Below are 15859 nucleotides of genomic sequence, written 5' to 3'. Positions count from 1 at the left end.
GACTGGTAAGCAAATACCTCCTTCTTTGTGTTTTCTTAGCACCCTGTACCCTCTCTACCTAGCTCTTACATTGTATTGTAGTTTATTTTGTTGTCTCTGTCCCTCCTCTCATATACTGTAAGCTCTACAGAATCAGTAAAGACGGTTTGCTCACCACTCTATACCTAGTGCCTGTCATAGTGCTTTGCATATAGGAGGCACTTAGAAAATACTTGTTGAACAAGTAATTTTAGATTTCAGAGCAGGAACATTTAACAGGCTATATTAGAGAAATTATGACAAAGGAGTAGAAGGATATAACTGGATAACTGGATAATTGGAAATAGATCATTGGAGTTAAGTATTTAGGGAATGGAGAGTTAAGTATTTAGGGAATAAATAGTTCTCAATCTCTTTCTGTCTGCTCTCAATAAAAGATGATTCGTTTTCTTATAGTGCATTTATTGAAATAAAAATCACGTACTGTACAGCTCACCTAAAGTGCATAATTCTGAGGTTTTAATATATTCATAGAATTGTACAACCGTTGCCACAGTTAATTTTGAACTTTTTTAGGAGTGTGATTAGTTTTTTAGAAGCCTCTCAGATAATTTTTTAACATAAATTTTACCTTTAAAAATTTATTTATTTATTTAGTCACATCACATAACATGTGATATTCCCCAACCAAGGATCAAACCCAGAACCCTGACCACTGGACTGCTGGAGAATTCCCATCCCAGATAATTTTTTTTAACTTTGTCTTTTATGTAACTACCTGTGTAATTAAATTTAGTTGTGTTCTTTTCTTTTTTTTTGGCCATGCCACACAGCTTGCATGATCTCAGTTCTCCAACCTGGGATTGAACCATAGCAGTGAAAGCCCAACATCCTAACTACATGGCCACCAGGGAATTCCCTCCCAGATAATTTTGATATTTCCACCTAAGTAGATTTCTTTGCTTCTTCCAACCCACTTCTCATCTACTGAGAAATCATTGGGCTAACAGTATGGCTGTGTCATTTTTATATCTATAGAATTACACATTACTATTGAAGGATTTGGCATAAAAGAGTCAGAAGAAGTTGGATACTACTAGAAGGTCATTGAGAGACATATATTAGGAAAGGAGCTTGAGTGAAGCAGGGCTTAATCTTTCTCAAAAGAAGGGGTGTTTATACTTGAAAGAGAAGTAATGATCTTGTAGCATTTGTAAACTATCTCCACCTACTGAACTAGGATTTATGCAGTGTGGGAGAAGCAGCAACTTGTATCTGAAAAGGCTATAGGGCAGTGCTGTCTTTGGGAAGGGAGTACGTCTACCATTGCTATTATCTGAGAAGGCCAAGAAAGTTCTCACTGATGATGTTTGAGACACAGGGCAGTATCTTTACTGTGAAACAAGGATAGGGGCACAGAGGAAATAACTGAATGGAAGTAAGATTATAGGATGACATTAGCTAGTGGCACAGTTTTCACAGGAGTAAGTCCAAAGACTTAATTGGTGGAGTGGCAGGTTGAGGGGAGAATTGGATTGTTCCTGCTTGTCTGGAGTTAGCCAAGGCTTAGATTGGTAGAATGTTAGGTCAATAGGCTGGCAAAAATATTAGTTATTTTAAGAAGTAAATTGAGAACACTTAATAACTAGTTAGGGGAAAAGTCGTAAGGAAAAATGAGATCTGAAATAATTGGAGTTTCCAGCTCTGCCCGTGAGTAACTTGGTGTTGAATCAATGGAGAAAGGAGACACAGGGATAAGAGAGAAAAGAAAAGGTTACAGCCTACTGTTTGTACTCTGTTTTCAGCTAAAATAAACCTGCAAATAACTAGACTAAACCTCTTAACTCGTTTCTGCAAAAGCATCTTCTCCAAGGGGAATGCTAGTAGGGGCAAAATAACATAAAATGAAGAGGCTTAGTTTTTGGTGTTATTAAAATCACTGTGATAAGTAATTATTGGACTGTGGATATATGTAATGTACTTAATATATGAGAACTTTTAAAACTATTGATAGTGATAATTGCAATACAGTATGAGTTTGCTTTGTATTAAAAGCTAAATTTTATTTTTTAGTTTTGTAAAAGGTTTCAAATCAATGTTTAAAGTTTTATTATGTATATTAAAATTTTTTGTAACCTAGAAAAAATGATGAGTACTTATTCAGAAGTATTGCTCAATATGTATTTGTTATAGGATTATTGAAAATTAAATATTTATTTTCTTTTCCTAGTCCAAACCCCTGATACCTCTTCAAAAAGAGACTGATTCAGAGACCCAGAAAATGGTGCTTACTAACTACATGTTCCCTCAGCAGCCAAGAACTGAGGATGGTAGGAATTTAAGAATCTCTTTTCTTTAAAAAAAAAAAAAAACTAATAACTGATAAAGTATAGCAAAGATGTGAATTGAATTTTAAGTCTCAAAGACTTTTACTAGTTTGAAGAAAATTTAGAGAATTGGTTAATGAAGTTCTCTGAAAATGGGAAAATAAGGCAGCATCTCAGAGTTATATATAGTTGAATTTAGAGGTATATCTATACCATGTTTCCTTAAATGATTCCTTTGATTTTGTTAGATGCATTTTAGTGTGGGGAGACTTCAACAGAAAAGTATGAGATAAGTTCATAATATTCTGAGTTCCCTTAGAGTTCATGTGTAAAGTATTTCACTATGGGTATAATGAGAGCACTATAACTAGTATACTCAGAGTACTGAATCAGAAACTACATTTTGAATGGTCAGGCAGCTGAATTTCTTTTTAACTGAAAGAGAAGCATTTTCCTTTATCACAGTGTCTGAGAAATAAATAAGTCAGAAAACATAATGTGCTTAAGGTGGAATTTTTCATACTTTGAGAGTAGACACTTCACATTTAATTCATTCTATTTTTATTACCACGCATGTGCCAGGAATTGTGTTAGATCTAAGTATTTAAGATCTTTGCCCCACCCCTGGCTGCTTCTTGAGGCATGTGGGGTGTTTGTTCCCCAACCAGGTATTGAACCCATGTCCTGTGCATTGCAAGCACAGAGTCTTGTAACAACTGGATCGCCAGAGAAGTCCCAGATCTAAGTATTTAAGATCTTAAATACTTAATTTCAAGAAGCTCATGATGTGACAGGGGGATAATGATGGGTAAATTTGAAAGAGAAGGTGTGGTATCTTGAGCCTGGTTAGAGGAATCAGTCTTAAACAGGAAAATCGGAAAGAATGGATCCATATAACAATGAATTTATAACTAACAGGATATTGGGGAGCAGCATCAGTCTGAGGGTTTTTATTATATTTACTTTCTCAGTGAAGTCAAAGAGAAAATTGCCTGAAAAGGTTGGGGGAAGGGCATTTGAGGTAAGTGGTGGTGATTTTGTGTGGGAGAGCAGGCTGACTTGGAATGAATTCCTGAGCAGTGTTGAAGATGGAACAAAGAGTAAGGAATACCATAAATTTGTAGTGGTTCTAAACCACAAGGTTATATCATTTTTCTCTGGTTGAATTCCAAGGCTCAGAAGGTAGGTGATTGAAATACCATGTTACAGGATTTACTGGGTAGGTATGACTTAAGGAAAGGGGGAAAAAAGATGAGAGTGGTACAAATAATATGTCATGAAATCTAAGGTGAATAGAGAAGGGAGTAAAAGAATTCTTTTACAGGAAGGAAAGGAAATGAGGTTAAGGAACTCAACACTTACCAGCAATAATAAGTGAATGATTTAGAAGGACAAATGGAGTGGTCAGGTATTACACAAGCTAAGGTCTTGAGGAGTACCATGATTTTGAATCACATGGGTGAGATGCAGATGGACACTGAAATTGAGGACATCAAGAAATTATGAAATTGTATTGTATTGTGTTATTGGGGTCATCACACATTTGTCATCATTCAGGATTTTGGCAGGTCTTAGGTAGATAGGGCTTTCCTGATAGCTCAGTTGGTAAAGAATCCGCCTGCAATGCAGGAGACCCGGGATCGATTCCTGGGTCAGGAAAATTGCTGGAGAAGGGATAGGCTACCCACTCCAGTATTCTTGGGCTTCCCTGGTGCCTTATTTGGTAAAGAATCTGCCTGCAGTGTGGGAAACCTGGGTTCAATCCCTGGGTTGGGAAGATCCCCTGGAGAAGGGACAGGCTACCCACTCCAGTATTCTGGCCTAGAGAATTCCATGGACTGTGTATAGTCCATGGGATTGCAAAGAATCAGACACAACCGAGTGACTTTCACTTATGACATATAGGTAGAGAGAAACATGCTATGCAAATGCTAGAATCCCGAATGAATATGCCAGTGTGATCAGATCTAGTGGCCTCTAAAATGCAGAAAAAGTAATGTTACTGCCTGATGCCCTGAATCTCAAAAGATGTGAGATTTATACTAAAGGGTAGAAAGTATAGGTGAACAGAAGTTGACAGTAGTGAGAGGAATGGTAAAAGTTACTTTCCTTGGGGTTCTGAAAAAATTCTGATGTAAAATTGCTTTGATATAATCTAAAACTCTTAGAGATCTTTGGGCTGGGCTGAGGATTGGGAGTCTTAACCCTCATCCTCACCTCTAGTACATAACGAACAGTATTGGAATTAGGAAGACAAGTTCTGAGTGCCAAACCTTGAATGAAATATTTATATAATTACCATGTTACTTTTTGTAGGGAATTGCACAAAGTCACACATCTGTAGTGTTTTATTAGATTCTCTTCAAGAATGCTTCTGGTAGCAGAACAACCCTAAGATGGGAGGGGAAATCCTCTCTCTCAATCCTGGAAGTAGACTTTGTTGGAAACTGCTTGGCTCTGCTTGCTTTTCCGAGTATACCACAGAAAGTATGTCAGGAAGGCTTCCCAGGAATTTGAACCTCGTTGCACAAACAAACACTGTAATTCATTTAATATTAAGCAACAACACAAAGCAAGTAAAAAATTTTGAACTGAGTAATTAAAACAAATAAAAAGGTAAATAAAGTTTTATTCCTGTTGTTAGTATTTGGTTTCATGGTATTCTTCCTGTGGATATGAGCTTAAAGAAGGGTAGGAAGCCCAAAAGAAGGATTAAAAATAAATAATTATGCCGGTTTTGTGGAAATAATCAAACTGACTGTATTTGGATTATCTGTTTTTCTATTAACTAAAAAGGTGCTTTTAATCTCTTTTGTTTTCTTTTAATGGGCAGAAAATAAGTTGTGATTTTTTTTTTTAATTGCACAAACTTCTTTAAGGTGATATATATTAATCCATAATGACTTTGTGCAATTAAATGGATTTGTGCAATGGATTAATGTATAATGATATATATTAATCTGTTGGTCAAATGGATCGATTTTTTAAGCCTTACCTTTTGTTTTCGTTGCCTAAGAGGAAACAAAAAACTTTGACAGCTGTTAAGTCTTTAATATTGTATCAGATAGCAGGCAGGATATGTAAGTGTTGAGTTTGTTAAATTTTAAATTTTCCTTAGTTTTGATATAAAGAATATCTTGCAATCACTTTGTTTACATAGTCAAACTATGTATAATGTTTAATGCAAGTAGGGGCCATCAGGGTAGTCATTTTTTACCAAAATATTTCCATTTTTCTGTGTTAACTCCCTTCCTCTAGTACATAATAAACAATATTGGAATTAAGATTTCTGAATGCCAAAACTTGAATGAAATGATTTGTGTATTACCATGTTATTTTTTGTAGGGAACTACACACAATTACGTATCTATAGTGTGCTAATTATATTGTATTCTCTTCAGAAATCTTTCTCATAAAAAAACAAAACAAATCAGCTTTAAGAAAGAAAAGATGTGTGACTGCTGTTGTGAAGAAATGTTAGAAATACAGCCTAGTTGTTAGTGTAGCATTTATAGCTGCTGACATCGACAGTCTTGATTTATTATAATGAACATCTCATAAAATTATGAGCAAGTAACAGTTTTTCATAATTATAGTAAAATATAGTGGGGTTTTGTTTGTTTCTGTTTTTCTCTAGTTATGTTTATATCAGATAATGAAAGTTTTAATCCTTCATTGTGGGAGGAACAGAGAAAACAGCGAGCTCAAGTGGCGTTTGAATGTGATGAAGACAAAGATGAAAGGGAGGCACCTCCCAGAGTGAGTCTGTTCTTTTTTCCTTCAAATTTTAAACAGATCTCTTAAATTTTAAATAAGTTGCATGTATGCTAAATCGTTTCAGTCCTGTCTGACTCTTTGCGACCCTGTGGACCATAAGCCTACCAGGCTCCTCTGTCCATGGGATCCTCCCAGCAAGAATCCTGGAGTGGGTTGCCAGGGGATCCCTCCTCCAGGGGACCCCACCTCCAGGGGACCCCTCCTCCAGGGATCCTTTCAACCCTGTGTCTCCTACTGTATCCTGCATTGGCAGGCGGGCTCTTTACCACTAGCACCACCTGGGAAGCCTGCATTTATTAGGTACTATATAGCTCATCTGTGCTATTTTCAGAGAAGGCAATGGCACCCCACTCCAGTACTCTTGCCTGGAAAATCCCATGGATGGAGGAGCCTGGAGGGCTGCAGTCCATGGGGTCGCTGAGGGTCGGACAGGACTGAGCGACTTCACTTTCACTTTTCACTTTCATGCATTGGAGAAGGAAATGGCAACCCACTCCAGTGTTCTTGCCTGGAGAATCCCAGGGACCGGGCATCCTGGTGGGCTGCCGTCTATGGGGTCGCACAGAGTCGGACACGACTGAAGTGACTCAGCAGCAGCATATAGCTCATCTGTGCTATTTTCAGAGATACAAAGAAGTATTTGTTTCATTCCTTACCCTCAAGGCGCTTGAAATTTTATTGATCCACTACATTTATGATGTGAAAGTATTTGAGAATAATATAAAATTGTGTGAATAAAAAACAAATTTCATAGTGTACATAAATAAAAGAGCAAAACAGATTATTGTTTCCCCCTTTCCTTTCTTTAATTATTTATTTATATATTAAAGGGATGAACAACTCTTTGAGGGGAACATTTTGTTTCTTTATGAGACTGTGTTGTAGTAATAGAAGTAGCAAATACACATTTCCAAGTTAGTTATGGATGTGATTATTTTTCCCTTGTATAATAAAGCTGGCTGAATTCTAGAAAATGATGATTAGGCTGATCTTAGAGTTGTTTGGTTTCTGGCACATAAGTCATCATAATGTAGGAATTTTATGTCTGTTTGCATAATTATCTAGCTGGAAAACATGTATCTGTTTCAAAGCCAAGTGCAGTGTTGGCAATATCCATACCATATATCTCCAAATGGAATATATTTAAGTCTACTAAAAAAAGCTTTTAAAACATTGAAATCTGTAACTGTGAAGTTTTTTTTTTTTTTTTACTATCAATAAAACCATACATTTATTGATCTAAAATGCTTTCAAAGGCCTATCATCTGTCTTCACAGTTACGTTATGAGCTAGGTATGTAGTATAATTAAGATGGACTATAGATTAAATTTTGAGATTGGTGTTAGAAATATTTATCTGTAGATAACTAATAGGAACCTTCTGTATAGAGAGGGACCTCTACTCAATACTCTGTAATGGCGTATATGGGAAACCTGAAAAAGAGTCCATCTGTGTATAGGCGTAGCTGATTCAGTTAGCTCTACAGCAGAAAATAACACAACATTGTAAATCAACTATACTCCAATAAACGTTTTTTTAAAGAAATACCTGTATTTTGAATTGTGAGATAATTTAATTTATCTCTTATTTTATTTCTGTAGGAGGGAAATTTGAAGAGATATCCAACACCATATCCGGATGAGCTTAAGAATATGGTCAAAACTGTTCAAACCATTGTACATAGATTAAAAGATGAAGAGACTAATGAAGACTCTGGAAAAGATTTGAAACCACATGAAGATCAGCAAGTTGTAAATAATGATGTGGGTGTGAAGGTTAGAAAGCTCAATTTAAAAACATTGACTAAAGTCTATTTTCAGTTCTTTAAAATTTTTAAATGATAATTGATACAATGATCCTTTTTGTATACACCAAAATACACTCCCAGACTTGGGGAGTATTCTCAGATTGTTGTTGTTGTTCAGTCATATCCAACTCTTTGCATCCCCATGGATGGCAGCATGCCAGGCTTCCGTGTCCTTCACTATCTCCCAGAGTTTGCTCAGACTCATGTCCATTGAGTCAGTGATGCCATCTAACCATCTCATCCTCTGCTGCCCCTATCTCCTCCTACCCTCAATCTTTCCCAGCATCAGGGTCTTTTCCAGTGAGTTGGCTCTTCACATCAGGTGACCAGAGTTTTCACATACCTGAACTAAAAGCTATCATAGTGAGCAAACTGAAATGCTATTATTACCACTTCAGTTGTGGTTACAGACTGTCCAGATGGGCAGGAGAGTGTCAGCATAGCTTTTGAACTAACATTGCCTGAACAAAGAATAAGATAATGAATGTCAGAAAGTTCATGGTTATAGGAATGCTTTTTCCCCTGGTAATATTTGATCCATTCTACCCAGTTTTCATTTTAAATGTAATTACTGTGACAGATCATTGACGTTTCCCTAGGATGTTTCCGAAACCTACACAGATCCCTAAATTGTGTGTTCCTTTAATGAACTTTCCCCTCTGCATCTGTATCACAGAAACAGAAGTTTTATCCTGTCACTGAAGTTTCTATTCGTTCCACAAAGAGCAGGAAAAAATCGAACCTTCCTGAGTTTGCACATGCCAAGTGACTCACTCATAAATAGCAGCTTTGCACCTTCTAGGATGAAATGGAACCTTAGCTAAATTGTCAAGTTTAATGTGGCTCATGGACCTTTGTGACTGCCTGTTCCCACAGTGAGCGTTTTCTCTCTCAGTGCTACAGATTTCCGTGTTTAAAACTTCTTCAGTTTACCCATAATAGGAATATACTTTTAAATTTTCATCTGAACTTTAATATAGTAATAGGTGTAAAGAATGTGAGTTCTTTTATCTTTTCTTTTGCTTAGACTTCTGAAAGTATCACTCCAGTAAGAAGCAAAGCTGATGAAAAAGAAAAGTATATAGTAGGAAACTCTATACAGAAGACCAATGAACCTGAAGCTGAGGTCAGTTCTGGAAATCTGCCAGTGACTGCAAATGTGAAAGCCTCTGAGAACTTGAAGCATATTGTTAATCATGATGATGTTTTTGAGGTATGGCTTTATGATTATTCTGGAGTAATGTTAAATGATAAGAATTTAACATTTCATTGTTGCTAACTAAAGGTAGGGGAAACCTGATACCAATAGCAGAAAATATACTAATACAGTTTTGCCATTGAGAAATTTCATCGTATTTGTTTACCACTCATTTATCACTTAAGCTTCAACATTGGAGTACAGAGGTTATAAAAATTTTTACTATTTAAATTAGATTGTGGCAGTTCTAATTCTGTAAAATTTATAATAGCAATTGCTTTAATCTCAGTAACTTAAAAATGAAAAAGTTGCTGTTGGTTTACCAAATAATAAGTCAGTTATTTGACTTATTTAGGCATTTATCATTGATTGTAAAGTTTTTTTTTTTTTCCTTGAATATCTGAGACTTTTAAAAGAGATTTTTCCCTTGGATCAATAAAAGCTTTTTTTTTTTTTTTTTTAAAGCAGCTTTATTGAGGTATAACTCATATACTATACAACTCACTCATTTAAATAAAGGGTGCAGTTCAGTGGCTTTTAGTGTACTGAAAGTTGTGCAATCCTCACCACAAACACTTTTGGAACATTTTGATTACCCTAAAAGAAAGCCCGTACTTCTTAGTTGTCTCCCTACAATGTCTATATCCTCCTCCCCAGTCCTGAGCAACTAGTAGTCTTCGCCTCTAGATTTGTCTGTTCTTGGCATTTCATATAAATGTAATCATACAGTTTGTAGTCTTTGTTTCATTTAACACAATATCATCAAGATTATTCATATTGTAGCACAGGTCAGTACTTCATCCATTTTTTTTTAATGTCTGTATATTTCATTGTCATTGTCCATTATGAACATTTGAGTTATTTCCACATTTTGTCTCTAATGATGAGTGAGGTTCCTTTGAATATTTGTATAAAAGTTTTTGTGTGGATATATATTTTCTTTTCTCTTGGGTATAGTTTATACCCAAAGAAAATACATCCTCTTTCTTCTAGAGTTGATTTGCTAGATTGTATGGTAACTCTATGTTTAACTGTTTGAGAAACTGCCAGTTTTCCAAAAGTGATTGCACCATTCTACATTCGCCTCATAAACTGCTGGAGGTATTAAGTTTTATAGAAATTTAGAAAGAGGTATTTTCTGGCTATAAAGAACCACAGATGCTTTGAGGTGAAGGAAACGTTTAACTTGTATTTTGAAGTATTTCAGTTAACAGAAATAGGAGAATTGAATGAAATGTGAAAAGAATATGAGAGCAAAAGAACCGCCTTTAGAAAATGTAGGAAAGAGCATTGGTCAGACCATCTGACCAAATGTATCAGGGGATATAGTTAATGAAATAAAATTAGTAGAGTAGATTGTTTCCTGATAGCTATGCTGAGAAATCTGGACTTAATGTTCTATACTATAGTCTTTGGGGAGCCACTGAACATTTTTTAGCGGAATTATCTACATTAAACATAATCATTGTAACTTCCCTGGTGGCCTAGTGGTTAAGACTCCATGCTTCCAATTCAAGGGACACAGGTTTGCTCATTGGTTGCAGAACTAAGACCCCACATGGTGTGGGGCATGGTCAAAATAAATAAAAAGTTTTAATTAAAATAAACATAATCATTGGGGAAAAAATGCAGTAGCTATGGGGGAAAGAGAAAGGAAAGAATATGAGCAAACTGCAGGAAAATTAATTGACATGAGCAAAGGAAACAGAAAGGTGGTGGGAGGTTTAGGAGACTAGAGTTCGCAGAAGCCCAGGTATAATATAGTCTCATGGAGAAGAAGGTCTGGTCAGCAGTTTAGATGCTGCAGATATCAAAAGGCTGAGACAAACCTCCTCGTCCTGTTATCTCATTGTTTGTATTCATTGTACCAGTCAAGTTCTGTTAATGGTAATAAAATTTCTGCCCAGTTCTTTTTTTTTTCTGTACTAGCTATTACTGCCATTGCAGGACAGGTGTAGTCTTTTTTGTTCAAGACTATTGCTATACCCAGTTTTCTTTCTGCCAGTCTCTCTTTCTATAAACCTTTAATATCAGAGTTATTATTTTAAAAGATAATCTGCCTTGTGAGTTTCTAGCTTGGCAACTTTCAGTAATGTACTTTCAGTAATTGTACTTTCAGTAATGTACTTTAAGCATGTACTTAATTGAGTTCATACTCAGAGCATAACCTTTTACTATGCAATCCAGTCTGCCTTTTCTGTTTCTCCTGCCCCTTTTCCTAAATTTCAGCTTCATGGAGCTGACTTGCCATACATTTTCTTATTTCCATGTTTCCCTCTACTCAGAATGCTATTTACCTCTTAACTTACCCTTGAAGACTAAACCCAATTTACATTTCTCACCCTTAACTACTTAGCAGTCTAAATCCATTGTAGTAGAGTCTGGAACAGGGTTGGCAGACTATGGCCTGTTGCCCCAAGCTGGCCCACTGCCTATTTTCATATGGCTTGCAAGCTAAGAACAGCTTTACATTATTGAACATTGAATAAAGGTCAAAAGAAAAAGCATATTTTGTGAAATATGAAAAATTAGATGACATTTAGTTTCACTGGCACACGGCCATGGTAATTTGCTTACATATTGTCTGTGGCTACTTTTATGCCAGAGCAGCAGAATTGGTTGGTTGAAACAGAATGTGTGGCTTGCAAAGTATAAAATATTTATTATCTGGCCTTTTTATTGAAATAGTTTTCTGATTTCAGTTCATATTTTATTATGACACTTAAACCACTTAGAAATCTTAGTATTTTTAATAGAATACTGTTTTAAGACCTTTTATTTATTTTCATTATATTAGCTAAAAATAAACTGCAGAAGATCTGATTTTATGTCTATTATATACAATGTTAAAATCTTGCTATTAATACTTGTTGACCGCAGAGTCTCTTTGTATGTGCTAACAGCACTCAGTGGTAAATTGCATGGGACAATTGCCAAATATCAGAGAAAAAAATCATGGAGTGTAATAAAAGATTCTGTCTTCAAATTGGACAGAAATTGCCATTAATTTATCTTGGTGGAAGAGCATCTCAGTCCTTCTGATTCCTTGGAACCTGGTGGTCCTTGAAGGAATAAATTTAAGAACTAGGAATACACTTTTTGTTAGAGCATTTTCACTAAACTGCTCTAACAAATGCTAAAACTAGCACTAAAACAAATGCTAAAACTAGCATTTTCACTAGTTTTTCACCAGCAGGGATTGTGTTTTACTCATTTTTGTTTCTCTGGCACTTGATAATAGTACCAGGTACATACTAATCATTAATACAGTTGAATTAAGGACCACACAGAAAATTATACCTTAGACACTTTGGTGTAGTGTTAATAATTTCCATAGTTTTATTGCCATGTCTTGAAAAATTTAAGTCACATACTAGTTTTATTCAGTTACCGTAAAAAGCTTTTATGCCTGTGTCAAGTATTTTCTCTTTGAAGTTCATATAACTTAATATTTATTCATTTAAAGAAACCAAAATTTATTTTTGTTAATATTTTTCTCTTTTTTCTCCAAATTAGGAATCTGAAGAACTTTCTTCTGATGAAGAGATGAAAATGGCAGAGATGCGACCACCATTAATTGAAACCTCTATTAACCAGCCCAAAGTGGTAGCACTTAGTAGTAACAAAAAAGGTTAGATGTCAAAAGATAGCTCGCTAGGAACAGAAATGGACTGAATAAAATTTATAAATTTTTTTTTCAAATAAATTTTCACTAAATTTTACTATGTTATTTAAAATACTTTTCAGAAGCAATTTTTAAAACATGTCTTTGTAAAGGGTCTATTCCTTATCTCTCGTTTTTAAAGAAAAATCTTGGTGGATCTCTTCCTTCATTCATGCAAGTTTACTTACATGACATGGATTTTTTAGGCAGATAAGCCTGGATTATGATTCCATCTCTACCACTTGTTTGCTGTATGATCTTTGAGCTCCTTAATTTTTTCCATGTGTATACATCTAACTGGGCTTCCCAGATGGTGCTAGTGGTTAAGAACCCACCTGGCAAGGCAGGAGACATAAGAGATGTGGATTTGATCCCTGGGTCGAGAAGATCCTCTAGAGGAGGACACAGCAACCCACTCCAGTATTTTTGTCTGGGGAATCCCATGGACAGAGGAGTCTGGCGGGCTACAAGTCCATTGGGCTGCAAAGAGTCAGACATGACTGAAGTGATTTAGCACGCATACATCTAACTAGACATACAATTAAGCTAATGAAAGATTTTGAGAATTTCAAATATATTGGGTTAGTGTACTCAGATCTAGCAAAGTACCTTATGTATAACAGATGCTTGTTGTTATTTTATCTGTTAAGGAACTTTTTTTTTTTAATATACCCCCTCACCTCTATCGAACATAGAATCTCAGACTCTCAGAAATGAAAGACAACTCGGAGAGTAGCTATCCCTTCCTTTTATCCTTCCCTCACTCTTCTCCACCAAATGTCTGAAAATGTCTACATTATCTCCACCAAAGATTTATCCAGTCTGTACCTTTATATCATTGATGAAACTTACTGGCAAGGTGGCCCTTTAAAGGATAGCTTGGGGTTTCATAATAATGGTAGTGATATTTGTTACTAATTGTTACTATGCTAAATAGTTTACATATTATTATCTAATTGTCACAGTTATCCCATGAGAAGGAAGTCAGTTCAGTTCAGTTTAGTCGCTCAGTCGTGTCCGACTCTTTGCGACCCCATGAATCGCAGCACTCCAGGCCTCCCTGTCCATCACCAGCTCCCAGAGTTCACCCAGACTCACGTCCATCGAGTCGGTGATGCCATCCAGCCATCTCATCCTCTGTCATCCCCTTCTCCTCCTGCCCTCAATCTTTCCCAGCATCAGGGTCTTTTCCAATATTAGTCAGCTGTTCGCATGAGGTGGCCAAAGTATTGGAGTTTCAGCCTCAGCATCAGTCCTTCCAACAAACACCCAGGACTGGTCTCCTTTAGGATGGACTGGTTGGATCTCCTTGCAGTCCAAGGGACTCAAGAGTCTTCTCCAACACCACACTTCAAAACCATCAATTCTTTGGCGCTCAGCTTTCTTCACAGTCCAACTCTCACATCCATACATGACCACAGGAAAAACCATAGCCTTGACTAGACGGACCTTGTTGGCAAAGTAATGTCTCTGCTTTTCAATATGCTATCTAGGTTAGTCATAACTTTCCTTCCAAGGAGTAAGCGTCTTTTAATTTCATGGTTGCAGTCACCATCTGTAGTGATTTTGGAGCCCCCCCAAAATAAAGTCTGATACTGTTTCCAGTGTTTCCCCATTTATTTCCCATGAAGTGATGGGACCAGGTACCGTGATCTTCGTTTTCTGAATGTTGAGCTTTACGCCAGCTTTTTCACTCTCCTCTTTCACTTTCATCAAGAGGAGAAAGAAGTAGGAGAATGTAAATAGGAGAGAACTTAAGTGCCATGTAGTTTAACAGTATATTAAAAATTCAGATTCTCAGACCCAAACACCTTAAAGCAGAAGTTATAGAGACCCATGTGCTACCAGGCCTATAGGGTTGTAAATATACTAAGTTACTATCTTTTTATCACTACTTTAAAAAAATGGTACTTTTTATTACTACCTGCCTAAAGTGGAATATGAATATTATCTGTTTGTTTATATAGTTGTTGCAAAACCATCTCACATATTGAGAATTCACTATTCATATATAGTTCTTTGAAATGATATTAGAAAGGGGAAAGCTGACCTTGGGAAAATTTCTGGATTTGTGTGGTGTTTCTTTTTTGGTTAACTATGCTGCTCATTTTTATTATCAGAATAGGTAAAAACAATTCCATACATGTATGAAATCATTTATACCCCAGATAATAAGTTTATTGAGATTATGAACTATAGTATATATTTCTTACTGTTACAACTTTTTAAAACTAAATTCATGGAAAACAATATTCACTAAAACGGCCTAAAATGGCCTTAAAAACATTATGTAATAACATTTGTGTCAGTAGTTTAAATCAGCTTCTGGGTAACTCTATCGTTGTTCATATTTAAAAAAGAAACTATAGGTATCACTAAAAACTAACTGAAGGTATCACTGTTTTTAAATTCTTGAATCTTTGTATGTATTAGGACTGAATTTTCTGAGGTGAGCCTCTGGTTATCTTCTATCCATATAATTCCTTATCTTATATATTGAGCCAAGACAATATAAATGCCATTTTTCATTACTGGAAATTCTATGTGGCTTTATCAGTAGCTTTATTTTTTTTCTTACAGATGATACAAAGGATACAGATTCTTTATCAGATGAAGTCACACACAATAGCAATCAGAATAACAGCAACTGTTCTTCTCCATCTCGGATGTCTGATTCAGTTTCTCTTAATACTGATAGCAGTCAAGATACCTCACTCTGCTCTCCAGTGAAACAAACACATATTGGTATTAATTCCAAAATCAGGTTTGTGACCATCTTAACGAGATAATTTATTTGTATAATACATAGAGATGGCAAGGCAAATAAATATATACTATTTATATTATATTATTAAATATATATTATTAAAACATAAAAGACTTTACAAATTACAGAAGTGGTTCAGACAGTATATAATTTCTTCCCCAGTTTATTTACTAATTGCTTAGCTTTTATACATTTCCCTGGATTGGGAAGATCGGCTGGTAGAGGGCATGGCAACCCACTTCAGTATTGTTGCCTGGGGATTGTCCATGAATGGAGGAGCCTGGCGGGCTACAGTCCATGAGGTTGCAAAGAGTTGGACAAGACTGAGTGACTAAGCAGA

General features: G+C 35.8%; 1 protein-coding gene across 8 annotated transcripts in view; it reads left to right on the top strand.

Moving 5' to 3' along the window:
• ERBIN (erbb2 interacting protein) overlaps positions 1-15859 on the top strand; it is a 127952-nt gene that overhangs the window by 90907 nt on the left and 21186 nt on the right. For all 8 annotated transcript variants that reach the window (XM_061393400.1, XM_061393399.1, XM_061393398.1 and 5 more), the window contains exons 15-20: positions 2210-2309; positions 5944-6065; positions 7685-7858; positions 8918-9103; positions 12605-12719; positions 15333-15516. In XM_061393400.1, the coding sequence (XP_061249384.1) occupies positions 2210-2309; positions 5944-6065; positions 7685-7858; positions 8918-9103; positions 12605-12719; positions 15333-15516 (881 nt within the window). The remainder of the gene's footprint in view (positions 1-2209; positions 2310-5943; positions 6066-7684; positions 7859-8917; positions 9104-12604; positions 12720-15332; positions 15517-15859) is intronic.

This window comes from Bos javanicus, chromosome 20, assembly GCF_032452875.1.
Source record: "Bos javanicus breed banteng chromosome 20, ARS-OSU_banteng_1.0, whole genome shotgun sequence".
NCBI lineage: Eukaryota > Metazoa > Chordata > Mammalia > Artiodactyla > Bovidae > Bos > Bos javanicus.
The sequence above is the reverse complement of the archived record's forward strand: the minus strand, read 5'-3'. Positions and strand labels throughout refer to the sequence as shown.